At 35.1% G+C, this 26,992-nt stretch overlaps 1 protein-coding gene across 1 annotated transcript in view; it reads left to right on the top strand.

Annotated features, from left to right (window-relative positions):
* LOC139132260 (neurobeachin-like) overlaps window positions 1-26,992 on the top strand; it is a 240,835-nt gene that overhangs the window by 53,289 nt on the left and 160,554 nt on the right. The window contains 4 exon segments of the mRNA XM_070698649.1: window positions 16,301-16,338; window positions 16,340-16,403; window positions 26,029-26,155; window positions 26,829-26,929. Of these exon segments, the coding sequence (XP_070554750.1) occupies window positions 16,301-16,338; window positions 16,340-16,403; window positions 26,029-26,155; window positions 26,829-26,929 (330 nt within the window).

Here is a 26,992-nt window from a genome sequence, read left to right as displayed (position 1 = left end):
AAAGTAATTAAAGTCATGCAACATACAGGTACTGGGTAGTGGATAAAAAGTGATAAAAATTTTACTGGTACTGTAAAGAATATCAATCAAGCCTTCATTTTAACAATCATGACAAAAGTTATGATTTAATGCATTTTCGATTACATCTACCGTACAGTAGGTCTAGCTTTTTTATGGAAGATTGCTTGCTGCCACAAGTGTTTTTATTTTTTAATCTCAGAACTGCAGAAAGTCTTGTAGTCCATGGGAAAAACCTTCCACATGTCCTTGAGAAAACATTAGGTGTCACCAGTTGTGAATTTCCGTTTTTGCTCTGTCTGGAACATTAGGTAGGGAACTGACGATACTGATTTTTACCTGTTCACCCCAATTCCTTGTAAACAGGTCCACATTCACAATTGATAACAATGGGTTTGGGACAAACCATTTAGGTGAAAGGTACAAATTTGTCAACATTGAACCGTCACAGCGCCAAGGTAGATTTATGTATACCTTCAGGAACATACACAAAGATGACTTTTTCATACTGGAGTATTTCTGAACTCATGTGATCAGAAGACATTATGTCAAAGGTTTGCATCTGTAGATAAATGTATCCCTGCATGTTAGCATTCTGTCTTTGTTAACTTTCTTGTAGGAACTTGATTTGGATGACTACAGATTCGAAATCAGTTGGACAACAACAGTTCTTTGACATTTAAATTGTTATCAGAATTAAAAATAATGTAGGGGAGTGTATTGCATTATTTGTCCAAATACCATATGTTTCAGTTCAGTATACATGTACATACATGCTAGATTTGACAGGTATGTTTTGAAAATATATTATATATATATATATATATATATATATATATATATATATATATATATAATATATATATATATATATATATATATATATATATATATATATATATATATATATACGAAAATGGTTTGCTTGTCAATGCAGGCAAAGTATAGTGCTCAATGCATTTCTGCAGGGCGGTAATACTGAGAATCTAGGAACTTGTAGTTGTCACTCTACAGGCTGTTTCATGCGCTAAGCAATCATCAGGATTGCTTAGCGCATGAAACAGCCTGTAGAGTGACAACTACAAGTTCCTAGATTCTCAGTATATATATATATATATATATATATATATATATATATATATATATATATATATATATATATATATATATATATATATATATATATATATATATATATATATATAGATTATACAACCATGTGAAAAGATGAAACTTTCAAAGGTATTACTGTACCAAACTTTCTGCTTTAATTATTCAAAGCATCCAAACTTGCTGTATTCATCATGCTATATTGAATTATTCACAATATTCAAGTGTAAGAAAGGTAGCGTAAATTATTCAAGATACCCAAAGTCTAGGGATAATGCAATCATGGGCAGTAGATATGAAGTTTTGTGATTTTTGGTTTGCAGCAACTTACAGGATGGACTTACAGAAATACAAAAGAAACTGACGAAGTCTAGTTTTAGGAACAAGTGTAATGAATGCCAAATCATTATTTATTCATGTTTTTTGGTCAAAAGAAATCCAGTTATTAATATCATATCTCAAATAATAATTGTGTTCTCGGGCATGTCAATGTTATGTATGTTGTGCATTGGTTTGTTGATGGTACAAAATTTCCTATCATTTATTAGTCTGCATGGCCATGTTTATCAGTGTATGTCTGTGCGAAAACTTTTGTTGCACATACCTAGACCGATTTCCTTCAAATTAGTACAGGAACATAACCCAGTATTTGTACATGAACAATGTACAATTACAGTACAGTATATACACACGTATGTCAATTTCTGTCACTGTAAAATCCAGTGTGAATGCCAACAAGCAGCCATTGTTTTACATTTCTTTTTGATATACACTGCGTCTTTTGGAAACGTCTGCACCAATTCCATTCAAACTTGCCACAAGGATATTGTACTATTATTTCAATGTGCACGTGAATTTGTGTTCTGCTGTGATGATCATGCAAATTCAAACATGAACTGTCACAATGAAAACAGGGATCAATCAATAGCTTCTAAAAGCATTTGATTCAGTGGGGACTTTGTCATTAGAAATGACTTATAAATAGATTTAAATCCATTTTGCGTACTACCATTCCCATGAAGTGCAATGCCATAAAGTTTGTACTTTCAAACTTTCATTAGTCCATGAAGATTTGCTTTAAAGGATGTGTCCACTGGAATGATAAAATTTGCAAAATTTCTAAACACCGTTCAGTTGGTTTTATCATAAAAATTTTAAGAATAATTGAAGAAATACAGTGTGTCCATAAAATTGTTGACATCTCTGAAATGTACTGTACTTGAAACCAAATTTGGTGAATGTTAAGAAAACTTTGAGAACTTTCCATCACCTTAGATATACAGAGTTCCACCTCTATTCCTCTGTTCCTCAGAAGCAGACATTTGTCTTGCTTTTTTTTCTCATTCTCAGTGAAGGCACAGCAGTGGATGTTTAGAATAATGCAAAGGAAAGGAACCTTGGTGAGATCAGTGTAGGTTTAGGTGTGAATTACTTTGCATCCTGCTGAGATGCTGTGAACTTTCACACAACAGGGCAAATGGTTAGTATATAGTCTGATTCAGAATGGGAAAGGATTCTCAGGGGGTCCCAGTATTGGTTGACTTAATGTATATTGATGCTGAACTGTTATTTCATTCATGAATGTGCTTGGGTATTGTTTTTAATGCCATATTACGGCAAAGTTGACGTACCTGATTCATAAACTGAGTACGATACACATCACATAATTAGCTCTACAATTGTATGAATTCTTGTCAAATAAAATTGTCAGGTAGTTAACACCCAAGGATTTTATGCATCTTCACCCTGTCCACTTGTGTAAGTTTGAACAACTTGTTGAAAACTGTATTGATCAAGTAAGTGAATTTTGAGGTTCATTACCATTGCACGTGCATTAACCCTTTGAGTGCTGTAATTTTTCCCTCCAAAATTTTGGTGCAAAATTTTACCAATTTTTATGATATTTTCTATAACTTTTTGAAAATTTTGAACCACATTGACATCACTTTTCGTTGGCTGCTGTATTTGATCAAAATTTTGGGAAAAATCAAAAACAAATGTGTGGATCTGGAAAAAAATTGGCCGGGTTGTAATTACACGTGTGAAGGAGACCAAAAGTGACTTTGGCGTTCAAAGGGTTAACAGCAGTAGGGTAACATTTACACTGTTATAATTGTAGGTATATTACATTTCATAATACCAGTAAATTGTGTTCATTTTGTTGTAAAACATAACAGACATTTGTCATTTTCTCTGTAAAAACAATGCACTGAATGTGAGAGGCAGAAATTAAATCATGGTGAAGGCATTGTGTTTCTTGATACATGTTCGTTTTGTTCCATTGTCCTTCACAGTTTCCACATGAGTCATGACCACTTTGATTTTGAAAAATTGACATCTCTGTTGTAGCAACATGTGAAATAAGTTGGTGGTTTCGTAATGGCCTCATGCTATGTGTCACTTAGTGAGGATGAAGTTTGCTCTGGGGCAAAACTAGGGCTAATGTGCAACATCTCAGAAGCTTTCAGCCTATTGGTAGGCTGAAATTCATTGTTATGACAGATATTGAATTGATTCAACACAGCCATATCAGATAGAGAAATATGCCTGGTTTCAGATTGAAATACATATCATGACAATGAATCTACCAATCAGATATAACCTTCTGAGTCGCTGCACATCAGCTGAAGAGTCCTGAAACTTCATTTTGTTCTAGTTTCATGCATTGTTTCTACCAACTTGTCCATGAAAATATCTTTGATATTTTATCATCTCCCCAACTATTCATTATTTTTGCATTAAATGTATGTAAATTGACTTGTCAAATTATCAGCACATGTGTATGATCTCAGGAAGAAGTGTTTGCCAAAGTGCCATTGATTTAAATTGTGAAATGGATGGTGACATATTCCTGTGCTGGATTGCGCCTTCTCCAAACTCAGTAGTTGTCATCAACATTGTCAAACACCATACCAAGGTGAATAAGGAAAAATTAATGGGAATTCATGAGCAATTATAAATTGTTGGATGAGATACTGTTTTTGAAAAATTTGATGTCTCCCTAGTGATAGGTCAGTGTTTAAAAGTGAATTGTGAATTATATGTTGAATAAATGGTTGTGCCAATAATGAGACCATTGAGCTTCATAACATAACATAATCATGATATCAAAAATCTTTCATCATGCACAGTAAAATAACTCGTTACATCATTAATATTGAGCAGTTTTTTTTTGAAACTTGAAATAATTGGTGATTGTGCTGTCGACAGGATATTACATGTAAATGAAACGTAAATGCCATATTAAATTATGTACTGGGTTGAGTTTAGTGTTTCTGTCTATGCATTGAGTTTTTGTCCTGTGCCTACTATATTCAAATCATTTGTTCAACAAATTTCTTTCAATATTTGCCAAAAGAAAATATGTATGTAAATTTGAATCTCAATTTTTCAACAAATTTCTTTCAATATTTGCCAAAAGAAAATATGTATGTAAATTTGAATCTCAATTTATTTTCACATTCTGGACAATATTAATGTCGTATTTTTCCCTTTACTAATTCTTGTTACCAGTATTCCTTGATTTTTCCAGAGGTTCAAATAACGTGATCTGTCAAAAATTAACTAACTTTATTTTGTGTTATGATCCAATATGGTGGGTCATTTGCCCCTTTAGTTTTTATCTAGCATTGAGTGCATGCTGATGATACCTGCATTATAGTGCATATTGTCTGCTGTACATGTATAGCTACTCACTGATGATACCTGCATTATAGTGCATATTGTCTGCTGTACATGTATAGCTACTCACTGATGATACCTGCATTATAGTGCATATTGTCTGCTGTACATGTATAGCTACTAGGGAACCGTTGATAGCTTAGATGAAAGTTTAGTCATCTCCAATGTATTCTCTTGTTCAAGTCATATTTATTGTGTTCTGCCCCCCTGATTGACAATGTAATTACAATTGTGAATATGATGAAAAGTATAATTTTGGAAGAGGAAGTCAATTTTACTGTTGCTTCCTGTGCACAGTGCAAGTCAGATATTGGTGTAGTATACACAGCTGGCAATACTTGTCTGTGCTTCAAGATATCAGAAATTGTTGTGATGAGTTAATCTTCAAATCTGTAGAGAGATATGTATAATTTATGCATTGCTCACTGCATACCAGCTGCTTCAACACATTTCTGTTCAGTTGTTTTTATATGTACACAGCTTCACCAATGATATTTTAAAAAATCAAAGAATAACGTACAGTAAAATCCTGTTGTACGGACCCGGTAGAAAACAAATTAACCATTTTCAAAGCCAGAGATTTTAGTACAGGATTTCTATTTACTCAAGTCTGGCAGTTTCTGTGATTATTGTCAGAACCTTGTTTGCTGAACACACATTGTGGTGTGTTTTGTGTCAAGAATACAAATCAGGTACTATGTACTGGTACATTTGTGAAATATTTGTAACCAAATTGCTACAGGGTGCCACATTATGATTTTACCAAAAGAAAATCTGTATAAGATGGTAAAGCAGAGATCTTGGTTTCATGAATTTTTTTTATGGGCAGTAGTTGTTTATACAATTCAAATGCACAGCACAATCTCTACTTCTTGTAGCGCTCCTAAATTAAAATAATTATGAGACTAAGCTCTGCTCAGTTGAGAAACTTGAAATTTTCACATGTATATTGAATATAGAATCTTTTGCTATTTGTGGCAAGTATCACTGATATTTTAACTGATTGATGCCATACAGACTGACATCAATAATACATGAAATACCACACGTGAACTTTGGAGAGGTCTCACCACGTTCTGTTCATGTATTTTACACATGAGGTGTGGAACTGTTTGGGCAGGTGCGACTGCTTTGTGAAAGTAATTCATTGGCTGTCAGTGAACTTTTCTGATAACTATCAGCACTTTTATCATCAGTTGTTATTTTGTTGGACAGGATTGTATTTTGTGACATTTTTAAAAGGCCCATGAGGCTGTTCCTGCGTTTTATGGAAGTAAACATCATATCTGAAATGACATGATATACTGAAGAAATCAACCTTCCAAGTGACACAGATCTATTTCAATCTTGTTCATTAATGTAAAATGGTAAAATGCCATTGATCATGTTCTTGCTTTGTTTATGTGAGACATCCTGATCTTGCTGATCCAGAGAATGTCATAAACAAATTTTTTCTAATCTTGATCACAATACCAAACATAAAATATTAGCAATCTTTAAAAAATAATAATGATATATTTGGCAGTGCATAGAAATAACTATGAAATATTAAACTTAGGTAGACAATTTATAATAGGAAGGTCATTTTCAGCATACCATCGATATAATCAAAATTACCGTGGTAATAATTTGACTTCTTTGACAATGTTGCGTATGGCTATAAATGTACATGTATATGTTGTTTGTGTTGCTTCATTGATAAACCATATTAGCTCAGAGGCAGGCATTGCTTCAGCCATAAATTATATTTACATCCTCGTTCATACATGAACTGAATATGATACGTACAACCTTTTGCACAAATGGTGTGCACAAGTCAACACATATCATTTTTCTATATGAATATCTAGCCAACCGGTCACACCTTAAAATGGAAATTACAGGAGACATTCTTGCTGATGGCTGCAGTTTATTTAAAAATCTGCTGGTACTTATGCTGGGTGTGTTGAAAGCAAAAAATAGTCCCAAACTCCAAGAAAAGATAAATAGATCAACTGATGGATAAGTTAATTAATGATGAATGAATTTTAAATAAATAGACTGATAAACGAATGGATGAATTAGTAAATAAATAAGCAACAAAATGTTGTTATACTTAAACAAATGATTATGTTGCCATGACATAGTATTCAGGGATTTTCTATGTAATATTCAGAGACTATCAGTGCCCTTGAAGGGCACCTTAGCTGTAGGAGATTGACCATAAAAATGTCAAGCAAACACAGTGTCTGTCATTCTTTCTTTTACATTACTGTGTATTATTGATGACAAACTTTCACACAATTTAGACACAACTTCATGTCTAGCATGTCAAGAAGACTGAAAAATTCTCAGTACTTGTCTCGTCTAGTTATGTTTCAATGTTACCTGAGATAATTTGTCTGTATTCCTTGGACCGTGTACTAGTTTTGATTGCATTGACATTTGACATCAGCATAAGCTGATGTCAAATGTCAGCATAAGCTGATGTCAAATGTCAGCCTATGCTGATGTCAAATGTCAATGCAATCAAGGTGATATAACTCACCTACACGTACATATAGACAGCACTGAGTATAGTAATGTGTTAAAGTACATGTGCCACTTGGGGAAGAGTATACCCAAGAATTGTGTGGATCAGATTTTATTCCTTATTATGTGACAAGGCAACAAGATCAAGTCAAGAAGTTTTAAAAAGTGTGCAGTATCAGCATTTTCTCAGAGATGTGGATTAATTATTATACATCTACCATCGAGAACCATAGAATTTTGCATGTGCTTAAAAAGCTGTACAGAACACCCATTCGGATATTGGGGCCATGCATCACCCTCTTCTTCGCATCAGGCGATAGGCTGCGCCAATGTCCTCGTGCATCCTTTGTATTTTTCTCATAATAAACTTGTGATATTAAATTTTGGATGTACTTTATGTTTTGCTGTAAAGCACTTGTAAAGTATTATTGTTATAACCTTAACTGACCCTGTCACAAGGTTTCCAGTTTAGTCGTACAGTGTTTTCAAAAGTTTTTTAATAATCTTTTTCATAAAATATTTTAATACTACCATTAAAAAGAGAACATGATAAATAGTAATGGGGCACTGTAAGAATTACAGCCATTCAGAATGACTCTCAAGAAAATTTCGAATTTTGTGTTTTTTCATCCAAGAACAATAATCAATGGTGATGTCATTAGCTAGCCTATATGCTAGGGACTTTGTCATGAGGCCTGTTGTCTGGCCACGCTGTTGGTAAAACAATATTATTGATTTGTGTTGGATTTTCATCTATAAATAACCCAAATCAATAGCGGTGTGATAATTGTTTAAGAGTAAAATTTCTTGAGTCAACATTCGTAATAAATACCAGCAGATAAAGCATGGAATATGGGACAAGATTTTTACACTTGTAAAGTGTTTGCACTGCCTGTTTCAATTAGAACCTGATTCAAGATTTTTACATTTCAATTTATGTATTTTGTTGCATTCTTGTCTCATCAATCAAAATTTTTGCATACTGATAGAATAAGTCAAAAAATGTTTTGTCAAAAGGCTTCAAACACATTGAATTATTCGTTTGCAACCGTGTTAATAATGTACATTGTAACAGAAGTTGTAATGAAACTAATGGCGGTCAATGTATGTTTGATGGTTTTGATGAGTTGTAGCATACCGTGATCCTTATTACATGTACGTGCTATAGGACGATGAATAAGGGATGATGCAGGGTATTTTGTGGCATAAAACTGCTGAACACAGGTACAAATAATTCAGCTGATGATGAAGATTATGAAACAACTGTTGTAGATACTGAATGACAACTTATATATAAGTTACAGAGATTCTACAATGAATTATGTAAATATTACTGACAAATAGCTATAACATTGATGGCAAAAATTGTGTCAGATAGTGTTTTTTCTCGTAGCATCATCTACAGGTTTTGTGTTCATTATGAAGTATTATCAAATATCGCATTTTAAATGTGGCACAAGCATATTTTATTTTACTCTGCATTCAGCTGCATTTTACACAAGCAACCTAGATGTCTCCTTTGCCCAACTATACAATTTACTCAGCTGTAAAGCAATCCATTCTGGCCAGGAGTGATTATGCTGTCTCGTTGTGGCTAAAGGACAGTCAATAGGCTTCTGTATTAGACTTGGTTTTCATGGCTGTCAGCACCATGTAGCCTTGATGTAGTCATACACCGGTGTACCAACCTAATTCAGTCATCAAATGGCGAGCTCATGGTTATGCCTGTTTGATTTCATCTGTCATGTGAAATACTGATAGGCATTTGCATGTCCCAGTTTGCCAATAGCCTTCTTGGCCTCATAATTGTTAGAGTACAATTTCTTAAATCGGTCACAAATTAGTAACTTTCTGATAACATTGACATTTTGTGGATAATGCAGTCTTTTATTAAAATCTTTAATCTTTGGTGCTCTGACATTTATACCAACCGGTATATGATATATGATCTGAGGTATGAGAATATTCTCCACTGATAAAATAAGTCGTTTTCACTTATCAGATTTGCATGCATAAATGATACTCAATACTACAGTTTGTATTTACTATTTATATGAATATTGTGTTGTGTTTCAAGCATTAATATTCCTGCAGCTTAATGATAACACCATATATGTTCGTGTGCATATGTATTTGTGTATAGTGACTTTCAGTTTTTGATTTATGGCATACCCGGTACAGTACTCAACTCACATAAATGATACGCACCAATACATGCATACATATGGGGACAGTGACATACAACGCAGGAATATTTATTTGTACATACATTGTTCACAGTAAATTCCATCCATTGCCAAGCATTGTATTGAAGGTTCTGGCATTGAATTAAGGTAGTATGAGCCTCCAAAGTGAAAGACTTAGACTTTTGCTCAAACTTTCCTTGAGGAATCTTTCAACCATTCTCTTTCAAAATCAAGGTCACTGTGCAAATTTTAGTACAAGAGAAACAAATATCCCAAGATTTACTGATATTTAAGATTCAAAATGGCTGCCATCCCTGTGTTAACTCTATGGAGATAAATTAAACTTGATTTTCGAAAACATACCCAATGAAAAGTTTTCTTACACCAAGAGCTTTGAAATGAACCCCAACAAGTGGTATATCAGAAAAGAAATTTAAAGTTTGAGAGTGCGAATATGTGTCCCTGAGGCGCACTGTACTTTAATTAATTTACCATTACATGACATGCGGCATTCAAAAACCCCATTACATATTAGTACACAAATGTGAACACACAGTTTTTCCAGGGAAACCCCATGGGAAATCAGCTTCACAGGATAACAAAACATTGATCAAATAGACACCTCAAAATGTTGACATCCAATTATAAAAAGTTAGTAAAGCTATTCTCTATTCACATTCACCTTCATCTGTTAGCCTAATCGTGGATGCAAGGACAAAACACATGAACACATCCTTGGTCACGAATAAAAAAATACAGAAAGACACAAGTGACAAAGACTACAACTGACTGAGTGACAGTGTCATTGACACTGCTCAGGGCAATTCAAACGACATGTTCAAATTACTCGTCAAAATAGAAAAAAGCTGTATACAGTCATCAGGGATTCAATCGACCTATTTAATTCTGTACATTATTGTTACAGAAGAGATATTTTCCCCCTCATGGCTTTTTGTCGCTTTGTACTGATATCTTAAAATATTTGTGACAAGTTCAAGGGTAAAATTTACTCATTGAAAACCCTGGAAGGCTTGGTGGATGCAAACTGTGAAAATTGACATTGTCAATACAAGATTATCCACATCAGGAGTGGAAATAGTCATCTCATTAACTTTGCAGTGTTTGAAATTACACTGATCAGAAAATTCTCTCATATCAAAAAACTATGACACATTCCAATGAGATGCAGATGTTTCAAGTGTTTTACAACACTAGCATTTGTTCAATTTTTTTTCTCAATACTCGTCTTCAACACTCATATACCGGATTGTATGAGAGGATCACTTGGCATGTTATCAAAATACTACAAGGCATAAATTTTTGCCAAGTGTCTTCACGATTGACTGGTTACCGTCATACTGTCAACTGCTTAGTATGACCTTTCCTTGCTGAAAAGGAAAGTTACAATACCTATGTGCACATACGAGTGATACTGTAACTGGGTACTCGTCTGCTTCACAAGGAGTTTTATGTTTCAAATGCTCCGATGCATTTCTTTTGAAGAGCCCTGTACATAGGCTATATAGGATATATATATGATTCAGCATGAAATTTGCCTCAAACTATCTTCCATCAGTAACAGTTTGGGTATCATTACTGTTGAACTTGCTATGACAGTCTATGTGGAGGTTAGTATTAAAATGTCGCCACTTCACAATCACACTCACACACACACACACACACACACACACACACACACACACGGCATGTCTTAAACTTAATCATCAGAACACAACATTAATTTTTTCAAATTACAACAATTAAAATATATCCACACTGATAGACAAAGGAAATTGTGCCTTTACCTATTTGAGAAATTTGTTTTCAATTTGTGACCTAAACAAAACATACATTACGTATGTCTGCAACCTTAATATTTCAGAAAAGTTTTTCCATGTGGTTACACTCCAAAGGAAGTAAGATCTAAACACCTCTCATATGTACATGTATCAGAGAATATTCCCTGTTGGGATTAAAATGGAAATCAAATGGTAGCTCTGAGATTTATGCATACACTGGTTTGACTAAACATTGATATGATATACATTTGTGTAAACTCCTGTATACATTACTATCATTGTTGTGTATGTAAAGTGAATCCCTCTAGGTGTAAATGTGTACTTTGCCTGATATTTTATCTTTTATAATCCCAACATGATCAGAATATATGATGACTGAAGTAACTTTCATCCATGCTTTTTTGTTAACATTCTATTTTTAGTTTCACTGAAATGTCATGTCTTGGATTGATTCTTATCTGCTTGAATGACATGTTTAATTTTCAATGTGGCTATTAGGTTGTCAGGGAAACCACTGAAATTGCAAATCTGGCTCTAATTTCACCAATTGGTTTTCTAATACTGCCAACTGTCTTGTGAGAATAAAATCGGTAGAGCTGACATTTGATGGAGTTGATAAATTGCTTAGCAGTCCATCTATCCATTCACATTTTGCCCTGATCAGTCTACCGGTATAATCTATTTGGAACATTTTTACATCCATATTAAAATTGATCGTCAAATAGTTTTCTCTTTTATGAAGAATTCAATCTTCCATTGTCTTTTAGTGAGCTGATCTTCACACATTTGTCACTATCTGTATGCACTATTAGTAGCGTCATGTGTTTCTTCAGAGAAAACTGCAGATCGCTGTTACAGTAGCAGTAGTTGGTGTACTATGATACAGTTTATGACCCAGGTGTCCTGCTGTTAGCAAAGACATGCCGTACCATTGTGTTTGATTTAAAGCGGTATCAACTGTGTCATTTTTGCATTTACTTACCATTTTGGATGTTTTGAATTCGAGTTATTAAGACATAATCTCTAACTATGTTACACTGTCACATTTCTGACAATTTCTCTTTTGCAGTAGTCACTCTCCTGTCATATTTGCATTTAAAATGCGTGTCTTGTGTCATGCCGCAGGTCTTGTTTTGTTTGAAGGTGGGCACCATGGAATCATGAATTATTTACCGGAATTTGATTTCCCTATTTTTTGCGACTGATTAAGTCTGCTAAATCCCAGTGAAAAAAATTAAGTAATAATAGATACTATTGTTTTACTGGCAAATTAAGTGAAATTAACTCACTGTTTAAGTAATGATTTTACAGTATTTACATGCAAAATTGTATTTGAATGATACTTTTGTTGTTTGTGACCTCCGCTGATTTGCTGGTGATCAAAAGAGAAAGTAGCTTCTGGTCCAATCACATTAGCGTGATACTTCCACATAATTTACGACACATAGGGATTGACGAAAGTATGTCAAACCATTAGGTGTTCACTGCCCTCTTACGATATTTTAAAAGTTGAAACAATCAGATGTTCCTTGCCCTTCTATGATATTTAAAGTTAAGACCGTCAGGTGTTCTACTGCCCTTCTGTGATCTTTTGAAAGTTAAAGTGCAGCGGTTTGCCTGGAAGCTCAGCGTAAATGTTGCTGTTGATGAAAATACCGTGTTTCATTTCTCCGAAGATTTGAAGTTCTTACTTTAGCGGAAAGGCATGTTTGCCATTTTAGTCAGTGCCAGGTGTCTCATGTATTGATTTCCAGCTTTATAATGCTACTTTTTCCTGACTATTTTAAAATAACGTTGAATAGGTGTGACACTCTGGATGTGGCGAACCTTTCTCCTCTCTTGTAAGTGATTGAAGAAGATTGTTTTTTGAACCTCCGTGAAAATAAACATGCAACAAACAACCTCAACAGAAATTAGGCTCATTATAATCCACTCATGATCGATATTTTGACAACAAAATTGAGATTCTGGTTAAAGAATAAAAAGAAAAGTGAAATAAAAGAGACAAAAAACTATATTTGATATGAAACATGTGCACACACTTACATAACTCTGAAACAGTTGTGTGCAGGCAAATTTAGAAAATGTAAGTTTATGTGTTCACCACAACTGGGAGTTGGCCTTTCATTAGCGCATGCATGATTTAGAGCTATAGGCAGCATTTTAAAACCACACTCGGCACCTATTAGACCACATTCAATATCCTCCAGCATAATCTGTGCCACTGTGACTGCTTATACTTGGCTATTATTGGCTATCAATATTTCATTGGAATTTCCCGTGGATGTTGGCTGCATGTGTGTAAGTTATGATTAATTAAGGAAACATACAGCTTCACAGAATGGCGGGCATAATGGTCATTTGTTATAGCTGCGGTGTGAATGACTTTGTATTGCGGTAGCCATGTTGTATGTACCAGTGAGTGCTGCGACCAGGTAATTTTGAATTGCAGTGTAGCAAACGTGATGCTGTGACTTCATAGCAAGAGTATTACTGTGCTAGTACTCTTGTTGATCTTCTGAATCTGTAATATTTTATGGCAATTATATATGGTGAAAACCTAATGGTATTTCAGTAATATGTTAAGTAGTATTGTTTCATCACTGCAGTGAAAGAAGAATACAAGACAAAATTAAAATGGACACTTACAAGCATGTAACAAATATGAGTAATCTGTCTGTACAGAGTTACACAACATGTCAATACAAGTACCATAGCACTGATGATTGGTGTGTCAACTCTAGAGGGCAGCATCACTCTTTTCACCACTGTCTGAAATTGATCATGACCTTGAAGGGAGTGGTGAATGAGAAATTCTCTTTGAAGTGTGGGCGCCAGTAAAAAGATAATGCCCTCACAATTCATGATGTACAGAAGGCTTAATCAGAAAAAAAATGGTTGATTACAAACGGATTGATGGGAAGTGACTTCACGCTGTGACAATCAGCCGCTAATATGACCTAGCTTTCCCTACATATAATTGCTCCAAAACTCTCCCTCAGCATTCATTTGGTATTCAGCAAGGTAGAGTAACTCCACTCAGCTGTGTCATAGAGTCAAGTGAATAATTGATTGTGCTGGGGAAATGTTTAGTACCCAACGATCAGAATGAAAAAAAACCCAAAACACTCTACCAGTCATGTCATCAATTTTCCCATTTGATTAGTCGTGGGTTGCAGAGTTTAAGAGTTGCCCTCATTCCAGATGATCAACAAATTATTGAGTTGAAAAAAAATCAATTATGACATCATTGAAGTAAGCAAAACTCTGCATCGGTGAGTGAGTGACAGAGAGAAAAAGCCATTCTTTAATAGATCCTCTATTGGGTAATCCTGGAGTATTTTTAAAAGTGCATTGTGTTTTCAGTTTATATATTGAACAGCAAGTTGTATCTGGTAGTGATATGAGTATTGGATTTCTATGATTGCAGTACACAGCATGCTGTAGCAGAAAAGATCAAAATACAAAAATTGAAAAAAGATAAAAATGTAATGAACCCCTAGCTTGATAGGTTTTATGTGTATGTGTATCGCTTTTGTACAGGTTCTATTATTGGAGAGCATATTTCTGTGTTGATTGGTAGTCAAAATCTTGTGTGTTTCACCATTTGTGTTGACGAGGTGTTAAGAAGTATCACCTTAATAAACTGCTGAAAACTTTCTTCGGATCTTCTTTCCTGTAAAAAGAAAAGTTGGATAGTTGGCGGGGGGGGGGGGGGGGGGGGGGGGGATGGGTATGGCAGCATATTGTCTTTTTCTGTCACTGTGACAGCAACAGTAATGTTAGTCCTGCATGAAATTTTTTCCATATGCAGGCGAAAATGCAGTTTTTTCTCAGGCCATTACAGGATCAAATCATTTTTTTTCTCCATCACCTGCCGACAATTTATTTTTCCTAAAATCCTCCAGAATTCAAATAGTTCTCCCCAAGTGTAATATATATACAGACATGGGAAATGATATGTAATTGTACAACATAAAAGAAAGAAAGGTATCCAATATGCTAAATGGTAATTTCAAATTTATATCCGGTTGCACAGGAGATCAACTGCATGGCCAAGTCAATATTCAAACCAGGCATATAACTTAGCAATATTATACTCAATAGGGTACCCTAGCTATGCTCTCTTTGTGAGATCTGGAATTCTTCCATACAACTTGTTCTACCCAGCGTCTCCTGGGATGCATCTGATTGATGTTAACTTAGAAAGTTCAATGAGTCATTGAATGCAGTGGGAGTTTACCAGCATGATTGAAAAAAAAATGCAGCTTTCAAGCAGGTAGTCCCTGTTGGATGTACATGTATACATATATATCAACTCCATTGCCCTAAGACCTGTGGCTTACTGCACATTAGAATGCTTCGCTGCTGTGACCTTCATCAGATCACCTTCACAAAAGTTGATTTGACGTCCTTTGATTGTTCAAATGGCAAACTGTATGTAAATTGTTCTGTAATGGGAAGCTGATCTGTTTGTACTAAAACAGACCGAACGTCCAATTTCCCTTGAAAGTATTCCTGTACAGGATTTCAAAGAATTGTCCTCTCTAATGAAGAGCCGTTGTTGGTTGAAGCGTGAATGTAATAGCGTTCAAGTGATTTACCTTTGAGGATGACAAATTACTGAGAGAAACTTGATACTTTTGTATCTGCTGTTTGCAGAGACAGTGAAATACACCTATGCAGTATTGTTCAATGCTGAAGATGTTGTTAATTGACCAAAGCAGTCATTTTAGTCATGGTGTCTAGCAGGAATACTTGTGTGCTTTATAGCGTTTCACTGCTTCTCATGTGATTTATCAGCTGAGTGAATAATCATTGCCCTGTGACCATGGCGATACTCACCATGGTAACATACCAACCACTATCAGTATTATAGTTCAACAAAACCTCTGTTTTTGTCTTTGACAAATATTAACTGCAAAATGAGCTAGTTGATGGCAAATAATTGTTTATCAGCCGATTTCTCAAATATTTGTTTATGTACTCTTTCAGCTTGTTGGTGGCGAATTTGATATGGAAGTGAACTTCATATGAAGAGCCAGAGAATGTTACATTTATGCTTGAATTACTTGATCACTGCACTGTTACATTACAGGTAAGATTATGAGTCTTTGAAGAATATAATATTGTTTTTTAAGAGAAATTATACAAGTTTCTGAATGCATGAAACATATATGGTACATGTATAGCATTGGCCATGTGCGTAGTGCACACTGGCTGTCTGTGTCAAGGGTCACCGCCATGGCACAAAGTATGCTGCAGATTGCTAAGTAGTTAGTCTCAGCAAGCTGCCACACATGTAGCCAGTGAGGCTGTGAAACTAATTTGATATTAATAAGTTTATTATGCCATTCAGGAAATGACATGTAAAAGTTTATACACCAACACAATCAAACATTTCTCTGATATGTACATACTTTTGTGTATGTAACACTGTTTTGAAATTGGCACCAGGACAGTTGACAAAGACTTATGAATACATCAACTGTAATATCAAGATATGATCAGTTATGGTTACCTGCAGAAAGTTTGTCATGGATTACATATACAAAGCGTGTTACACTACTTTTTTCACAGTGCTGTTTCTTTTACTTCATTCTTCTTTTCACATTTTCTGACCAGCAGTCATCTCTGACTGTTCAGATTATTGAACATCAGCAAACTGCTGGAATTTGTCACAATATAGCCCATTGGTTCCCTCTTATGGTAATTTCATCAAACGGCTCATCATGTGACCCAAACTGCTTTAATTAACCTTCTGTGTCAAATCAGGAATTTTATAAAATGTCCTAACCGTTACCTATTTTTAGGGCAAATTTCCTAACAATTCTCTCATCATCAGAATCTCTGCATACATGCCATATAGTCACTCAACATTTATGTGAATATAACTTAAGTAGATTGTTCTGAGAGATGTGCATGTGTTTCTTTACTAGTGTGATATACAGTGCATTTAGATAATGGTCAGACGTTAAACAAAAGTGATGTTCTTTTGTTCCCTAACTCAAAACCATTTGTCAAACCTTTGTAATATATTTGCTACATCTCTGACATTTTCAAACTTTCCCCTGAAAGAAGATTTGGTGTCACAGTAGCTTCTTCACGGAAGATGCAGTATTTTTCATGCGATTTCTTTATCATAATTTTATAAGATTTTGAAGGAAATTTATTCTCACAGCATGCCAGAAACAACCTTATCACGCTTGCTCTGAGTTCAAACATTTAAATCGTGTCCCTCCACATAAATGACATGTACAGCGTCATCTATTGTGTTGGCGGAGACATCTAGCACGCATCTCACAGATAAGCTTAACCTCCTGACCTCAAAGATTTAAAGTTAAGTCTTCTGGGATGGGTTCTTCTATTTCATCATGGTTGCTGTCTCAGTGGGAACTGATTTCATCTCAGTATCCAAGGCTACATGTATGACTGGCCCTGTAAAAAAAATGAATCTTAGGGATCGTAGGGTGACAGGCAGGATGTTACCATGGAAACAGCCCAAGTATCTTTGTCAGTTAACGTGAGAGACAAACAGAACATGTGCAATATGTTGTATACTTGTGAGAATAATGGTCGATTGTGCCCGAAAGTTTTCCTAAGTGTGAATTTCCTCCTTTTCTAAATGACAATAACAAGACTGTTCCATTATTAAACCAGATATGAACTGAAAATGCTCACGTGTTTCATTATATATTGCAGTTATGTGTAAACTTGAACCTTTGCACATGTTTGCAACTTCATTGAAAGTATTATGATCAACATAATGAACAATAATCACCGTCGATTAGGTCATGAAGTATACAAATATGTAATTAGCTGGAATAATGACTTTCAATAATATTGTATTATAGTGTCATTAATGTACATAGCAAGTTTCATCAATTTTGATCAAGTCAATTCAGATAAATATCCCTAATTATGAAAATTTATTTAATATGCAAATTAGGAATTGGCTGAAGTAAAAATGTCTTTTGATTTTCAATAATGTTATATCACAGTATCTTTGATGTATATAGCAAGTTTCAACAAGTTCAATCAAGTTAATTCAGATATGTATCCCTAATTGGGAAAGTTTATTAAATATGCAAATTCGGAATTGGCTGAAGTAAAACTGTTCAATGACTTTCAATAATGTTACATCATAGTATCTTTAATATACATACCAAGTTTGGTCGATTTTGATCGAGTAAAATCAGAAATATATCCCTAATTAGGAAAGCTCATAAAATATGCAAATTAGCAACTATCTTTCATGTCACCCCTTAATGGTCCCCACTGCTGATATATTTTGGTGTGATCAACATTTGTAGCAAATCTCATCAAATTGTGTGAAGTCGTTTTTAATGTATATCCATTTTTTCTAAAATCACTAATTATGCAAAGGAGCAAAAAGTATGCAAGCAACACCCACCAAAAAATAATCAGTTCTTGCCATTTGCTAACTGAATCTATGTACCAGATTTGATTCTGATCTGATCAGCCGTTTTAGAGATATCGGACCAACAGACAGACAGACAGACAGACAGACAGACAGACAGACAGACAGACATCGCTGCGATGACCGGGTTTCGACACAAGTGGCAGCATTAGAGCAAAGAGAAAAATTAGATCTGCACCTACCTAATGAATAATTGGCACATTTGTTAAAATGGTACTAAAAGTCATCCTTTCAACCTGGTAGTTTTGCATAAAACTTCTATCAAATACTTATGCCAGTGTACCAAATATCAGACCTCTAGCTCTATTGGCTGGCTCAGAATTAGATATGCACATAATTAATGAGGTACAGGATGTGATGTCATAAGGTCTCCCATCATACCAAATATGAAGCGTGTAGCATTTGTGGTTACTGAGTTATGGATATATACGTATATTCAAGGTCAAAGGTCATCAAGGTCACATGACATTTTGTCAAAAAAATTGTAATGCTAATCTATCCCTATATACCAAAAATCAGACCTCTAGCTCTATTGGCTGGCTCAGAATTAAATATGTGCATAATTAATGAGGTACAGGATGTGGTGTCATAAGGTCTCCCATCATACCAAATATGAAGGGTGTAGCACTTGTAGTTACTGAGTTATGGACATATACGTATATTCAAGGTCAAAGGTCATCGAGGTCACATGACATTTTGTCAAAAAATAATTGTATTGCTAAGTTATCCCTATATACCAAAAATCAGACCTCTAGCTCTATTGGCTGGCTCAGAATTAGATATGCGCATAATTAATGAGGTACAGGATGTGGTATCATAAGGTCTCCCATCATACCAAATATGAAGGGTGTAGCACTTGTGGTTACTGAGTTATGGACATATTCGTATATTCAAGGTCAAAGGTCATGGAGGTCACATGACATTTTGTCAAAAAAATTGTATTGCTAAGTTATCCCTATATACCAAAAATCAGACCTCTAGCTCTATTGGCTGGCTCAGAATTAGATATGCACATAATTAATGAGGTACAGGATGTGGTGTCATAAGGTCTCCCATCATACCAAATATGAAGCGTGTAGCACTTGTGGTTACTGAGTTATGGAGATATATGTATATTCAAGGTCAAAGGTCATCGAGGTCACATGACATTTTGTCAAAAAAATTGTAGTGCTAAGTTATCCCTATATACCAAAAATCAGACCTCTAGCTCTATTGGCTGGCTCAGAATTAGATATGCACATAATTAATGAGGTACAGGATGTGGTGTCATAAGGTCTCCCATCATACCAAATATGAAGGGTGTAGCACTTGTGGTTACTGAGTTATGGACATATATGTATATTCAAGGTCAAAGGTCATCGAGGTCACGTGGCATTTTGTCAAAAAATTGTATTGCTAAGCTATCCCTATATACCAAAAATCAGACCTCCAGCTCCAGAGCAAATAAAATTCCAAGTATTCCACAGTATAACTTAATCGGCTGAAAAATTTCTTTCAGTCACTCGAATCCGAAACCGAATCCGAAACTGAATCCGAAACCGAATCCGAAACCAAGTCTAACTTCAGCATCGTTCTAGCCAGAGTGTAATTTGGGGATAGCGCCCTCAAACCACAGATACCGGCTTCCCATAGACTACCATGTATCAGAAAAATTAAAACTGTGATAACTTCATTAATATGCAAGCCACGCCCACCAAAACCTTTTCAGTTCTAGCCATTTGAATTCTGAAGATGTCTACCAAATTTGACTGAAATACCTTCAGCCGTTTTTGAGATAATGGGGATACAGACACACACACAGACAGACATGGCTAAACCATATGCTCACGTGTGTGAACACGTGAGCAAATAAAAGGAAATTGCTGAGTAATTTATATCAGTGAAAATAGTTACCATGGTTTCATGCATATTCTTAAGAGAGACCCATTGCAAGTTTATCTAAAACTAAACCCTCACAGTTTCTGCTCACAAGTTGCCACTTTGTCAGCAACAATAATGACAACATCATTCATAGCAATCCATCATTGCTTACTGTACAAGTTATGTGAAGATGTGGTATTTGATGTGCAACTCGGAACAACGGGCATATAAATTGTCAATGCAGCAAAATTTCTGTTTGTATCCCAGATTATGCTCAACTGAAATAACATCCAGAACAATTTTTTACCCTATTTTACCCTAAAGTATCACGTAAATTACAGATCAGATCAAAAGTCAGTAGACCCTATAGGCTGTGCACACCGATACGTCTACCTGTCACTGACAGGACACAATCTTCTCCCAATTACAGTTGTAATGTTAGACCATTTAGTTAATCCCACTTTGAACTGTTGATTCCCTGAAAGGCACCTGTCACTGGAATAGAATGTATCGCTACATTGAAACAGTTTACTCAGTGAAAGAACAAGCTCAAGTCACAGACATTCAGGGTATTCAGTTTCAGTCCAGAAGTTTGTCTCCGACCAATACTGAAGAACTACAGAGGCTATATATGTAGCAGGGTTAAGTTGCCCAGGTGGACGGAGGACAACATGTATTTTGACTGTCAGCAATGAATTTTCAGTGATGTTTGTACACTGCATTATTAGAGACCAGAGAACATTGACAAAATTGTATCTCTAAGTGTGTGTGTAATTTATTATTTATAACCTTCTGCTTTTAGCATTGAGTACTGTAATTTTGTAATTTCCCATGAGGATATCTGTGATATCTGTGTGTGTGTGTGTATATATATATATATATATATATATATATATATATATATATATATATATATATATATATATATATATATATATATATATATATATATATATATATATATATATATATATATATATATATATATATATATATATATATATAATAACCTAAATGTGTCAGCTGTTGAACAGTTGCAACTTAACAACTTAAAAACTGGTTCAGAGACCTTGGAATAGAATATTTATTGTAGGAGTCTCTTGATAAATTTTGCCAGCACAACCACAGATGACCTGATCTACTTGTCGGAGAAACATCACTTGAACTTTTGCAAGCAAAAGAAACAGAGACATAAGTCTTAACAATTTCTAGGATATGGGAACAAAATTATGCATTCCCGGAGAAACGCAGGTTTGCAATTTTTCATCTTCAGTAGCGTGTCGACGTCAGAAAAACTGATTTGTATAGAGCGGGGTATAGAGCTTCACATACCAGCCAGTATTCATAAAGTAATGTGTTGGCATATTTCAAGGTAACTTAACAAATGGAGCATTATTAAAAAATGGCACCTCGCAAGACAACAGCCCCTTTATGTTTCTTTTGCCATCATTTACAGCAGTGAAATTACCAAATATGGATGAATGGTGGATGTTATGTTTTCACTGCAGGCCTACAAGTGAATGCCATGTATCAATGGTCCAAAGTTTGATGAAGTTTTTATCAAGCTTTTTACTATATCAACAATGTAAATGTGATAATTCATTGCTTTGTAAACTGAGGCAGACGCATTCATCGTGTCTTATTGATTTCTGATAAATCTGAAGAAAAATTTATTATGAGACTTTTCCCTTTGAAAATATAATATCGTCAACAGCAGTGTTTAAAGTTTCCCTCCAAGCGTTTCACTTGCAATGAAAATATCTCCAGGCTATTTCACACAATCACTTTAATGTAGAACGATTTTGTTGCAAGCCAGAATGAGTCGTGCCTTTGCATATTTTATGAAAAGCAAATTTCCTAGTCTGGTTCTCAATGTCATGCACTGAAGTACAATAATGTAGCAGATCAGTGATATGAAGGTGTGTTGAGGGAGAAGTCTATGACAAGTGTCCGCTGCCTTTTCTTGATAAAAAGTTGATTTTATAGAAGATTGAGCCATGGACAGCACATAATTCACTGATATTTATACAGTCTGACAACAGGCCTTGATGAAGAATGAAGCATTCATACAAATCTGACATTGCAGACATACTTGAATTGCCATAGGTAAACACATGTACATGATGTCCACACATGTATGTTATTGCCCAAAAAAGGGACTACATGTATATGTGCTTGAGGTACAGCTGACCATTTGGCCACTGCCTGGAGGGCAAATGGTCTCCTGCCTAGAGGATACATAGTCTCTTGTTTGGGCTATAATGTTTGTACTACATGCCTTGTCTTACATAGTTTTCACTCCAAATGTTTAGGTTTATTAACAAATGACAATCATATGCTTGCTTTCCATTTTAGACAAAAATCTGTCAAAAAAATGTAACGATTTTTATCATTGAATGGCGCAGTAATATACTGAAATTACTGTTCCCGGTATGCAGTTTGTCAATGTTTTTATGCAGAATTTTCTAAAATCTGGATTTCCTATGTAAAATATGTAATTTGAACATTTTTCAATCCCAAAGTTGTCAAGTTGGAAATAATTCCACTTCACTTTCAGAGAAAAGATGACTATGTGGCCGTGATGTCATCAACAAGTTACCATTGAATTATATTAAACGCGCCACGTTTGATATACTGTAGGCATGTAATAATTTTCATTATCATATATCTGTGGTATATTCATGTCAACTCTCAAATCCCAGGTTTTTTGAAAATATGCTTTTACTTGGATGTCATAAACAGACTGCGGCTTGAAAACCTTTTGATATTCAAATTCAAAGCTTCTTCTTGAAAACGGCAAGTCCAGTGCTTCCACTCTGGAATAAAGAGAACACAAGATCTACAGACTCAGGACACCCAAGAGAAGTGATTCCAATACAAACACAACCACATGTACAAAAGCATATAGAAATATGTGTATTTTTGTGTGCATCTGTGGATGTGGTTTTGTTTATACCATGGTCCATTTGAATTCCAGGTTAAACCCATTGCTTTTATATTTTGTGTACCAGGGTACATGTCCCTTGGTATGACTTACATTAGATTTGTTCAAATTGTGCTGAAATACATAGCTGTGTCATTTTAAGGCCATTTTTCCCTCATTTTGGCTCAATTTTCAATGATCTCTGAAACTGAGTGTCTAAAAGCTGTCAAATTTGGTTTGTAAGTTCCCAGGTTGACATCTTTCAGGTTTGTATGTTCAGGTTGTAATCATGAGTAATTCTTGCACAATCTACAAAGAAAATTGAGTAGTTAGAATCACACTGGGACTTTGTACCAGGCTCAGTCCCTCTACCGTAGGTGAGGGACTAAAAGCCAACTGATCAGTGATTGTGCAAGAAGTCACTCTCAGCTCTAGGTAATATGATACTGAACATACATGTATTGCTAGGAACAGCATAATCTATGGCAAAAACACAAACTGAACTATACATTCAAGCATAGACAGTAGAGAAGTTTCTCGACTGTCTATGATTCAAGCCAAGTAAATTTTAAACAGACTAGACCAATTCATTTCTTTGTTCTGCTAGCAGCTTGGATATGAATAAAATTATCATCGTTGAAATTAGATTTGTCAGTTTGCTGTACCTGTATTTTTGATTTACAAACTTAAAGTTGACTGTTCTGCTCAATCATTTATAATGTCAAGAAAGGTTGATATCAAACCTGAGTGGTGTCATTTCCTTTAACTACAAAATAAAGGTAGCAGTGTTATTCAATTAAGTTAAAGCATAACCATGCAGTGTATATTATTGAACACCTAACCCATGTACAGTATATGCATGTATGGTACCCACTTCACTTAGAATAATTAGAGAATTTGAAATGCTTATCTTAGAGACTGTTCAATATTCAAGATTCTGATTTCCTGTTGAAGTAACAATTTGTGACAAGTGATGTGCAGTATGCTGCCAATGTGTATATCATATCTCTTCAAAGACAGAGTTGTCAGGGTGAAAGAATGCTGTTTCCATGGTTTCAGATGGTCAGACAAATATGACCTAATGTGTGAAAAGTTATCAATGATTTGCAGTCTAAGGGTGTTTTATGTTCTATGGAATATTTTTTACACTGCCGGTAAATGAGCAAAACTGATACACTTCAGTTAATCCAAATGTAAAATTATCCAACATTATAGTACAGCATCGTCATAACCAGTGAATATTGTTATGTACCCTCCCGTCCCCACCCCCCTAACCCCCCAGATTATTACTGTAATGTATCTGACTATCTAGAATTGTGCCTTAGAAGTCTTCTATATCTACAAATTCACAGGCACTGCCAAAACTATAAAATAATATCAATAATAATGTATTCCCTCCCGGCCCATAATGGACCTAAGCAAACTTTGCACTCCATAATTTACTTGGCTTCACCTCTTTCATTATGTTGTGCAAAGTTTGCTTTCGTCAATTATGGTCTGTGGACATGGTATATCATTGCGTAAGTGAATGTGTGAAAAATTGCTAAATGAATAACATTCAAATATTTGGATTGTCATGGGGGAAGTGAGTGCTCAGTGAACCTAAACTTTGATATAATAATATTGTGTTTTGATTACAGTAAACGTTACACATTTACAACTTCCTACAAGCACTTTGAGGTTATACACAACGTAAGAACACCAATGAAATACTATAAGGTTACTCACAAAATACAGGGATTTATGTCCGAGCACATCGTGCAGCGGAGGCATTGTCCGAGACGCGTATTTTGTGAATGACCTTATTATTGTATACTTTTTAGTCCAATTTTACCGCAAAAAAGTCAAAATTAAAGCGTTTTTTGGGATGCCCATCCTGCACTGCATTGAGTGATCACAAGCAAACTGAGAACGCGTGCAGCGCGTCCACTAAGCGCACAGAACGAAATTTCAAACCTGCGCAGCGCAGTGTACCTGGTAGAAATTTTAGGTTGGCAGCATAATTTCACCCGAATTCACAGGTTTTGATTCACCACAACTAACGTTGTAAAGTACTGAATGTATAGAAGTATATTTTATGTTAAAACTTAAAATCATCTCTCCTTTTTCCCTGCGCTGACGTAAATGTGTTTTGAGGTCAAAGGTCAAATAGCGTCCAATAACACCAAAAGTTATTGTACTCCGCGTCAAAGCTATTCAATCAATCAATCAATCTTTATTTACTCAACACATACTAACAGAGAGTATGGTATGGTACATCAAGATGTGTTACAAATGAAAGTGAACAATACAGAGAAAGAAAAACAACCATTCATCTCTGTAATACGAAAACATGCAACTCTGTGTCCTCTTATACTGAAACTTACTGTACGACGAAACTCCATAGGTTACAGACACAGATGTATAATAATGATTTGTTTTGTATGTGTTTAACAGTCGACATGACAATAAGCAGAATTTAGAAGACATTCACATATGGCGGTATCTCTTCTCTGACAGGCTGAGATTTGGAGCATGTTTATTGCCATCATCAGAAAGAGTGTAATCAACCTGCAGGCTTGTACAGAAGTCGGTCTAATAGAACACACCCTGAAAAGACTACAAGACGCTGATGAAATCATCTCAGGTATCATGTCACACACACACACACTTCCTTGGCCTTTCGGCCGTTCAGAAGTGATTGCTCACCTCAAGCACAGATATCTGAAGAGGTTATTGAATAGGGTGCATTGATATCCAGCTGTGTCGTACCTTTCCAAGGAATAAACACCACTCTCAGGTTTTCATTTTCCGTATCGAGTTAAAGAACCCCAAAGAAAAAGCCCAAAAAAATAGCTTCCTGTTTTGCTGCAGTGTGTGCATGGTAGATGTAGTTGACATTCACATGGAGTAACATCTTCTCTTACATTGACGTAGGAATCCACCATTCTGACACCCTTTCAACCATGTTTACTTCCTTTCACACAGTGCTGGACAAAATTCTCACTTAAACTGAACAAAAAAATACTGACAGTTCTTTACATCTTCCATCTGCGGCCTTGAATATACTTTAAGAGCAGTATTTTTGTAAATGCATTTTTTGTGTTTGCCGTCAGCGCCAATTTTGATTCTGTTTGCCATCTCAGAAATCCATTACATGCACCCCAGGCTGTGTTGAAGCTCTCACTTAAAATACTGGCTGCCTGAAATTTTTTTCAGTCAATATTGATGTCTTCTGGCGTCGTTGATGCAAATATTTTCGTCTTTTTAAACTTGTTCATTAAACTATGAATTTATCAATACATTGTTTCTATTTACAGAACTGCTCATTGATATGTTGGGTGTCTTGGCGAGTTACAGCATTACTGTCAAAGAACTCAAACTCTTCTTCAGTCGTTTGAAAGGAGATAGAGGAAAATGGGTAAGATATATTTCCCCATTTGATGTTTTTAAAAAGTGAAAATTTCATCACCTCTGGGTATAG

This window comes from Ptychodera flava, chromosome 4 (genome assembly GCF_041260155.1).
Source record: "Ptychodera flava strain L36383 chromosome 4, AS_Pfla_20210202, whole genome shotgun sequence".
In the NCBI taxonomy this organism is placed as follows: domain Eukaryota; kingdom Metazoa; phylum Hemichordata; class Enteropneusta; family Ptychoderidae; genus Ptychodera; species Ptychodera flava.
The sequence above is the reverse complement of the archived record's forward strand: the minus strand, read 5'-3'. Positions and strand labels throughout refer to the sequence as shown.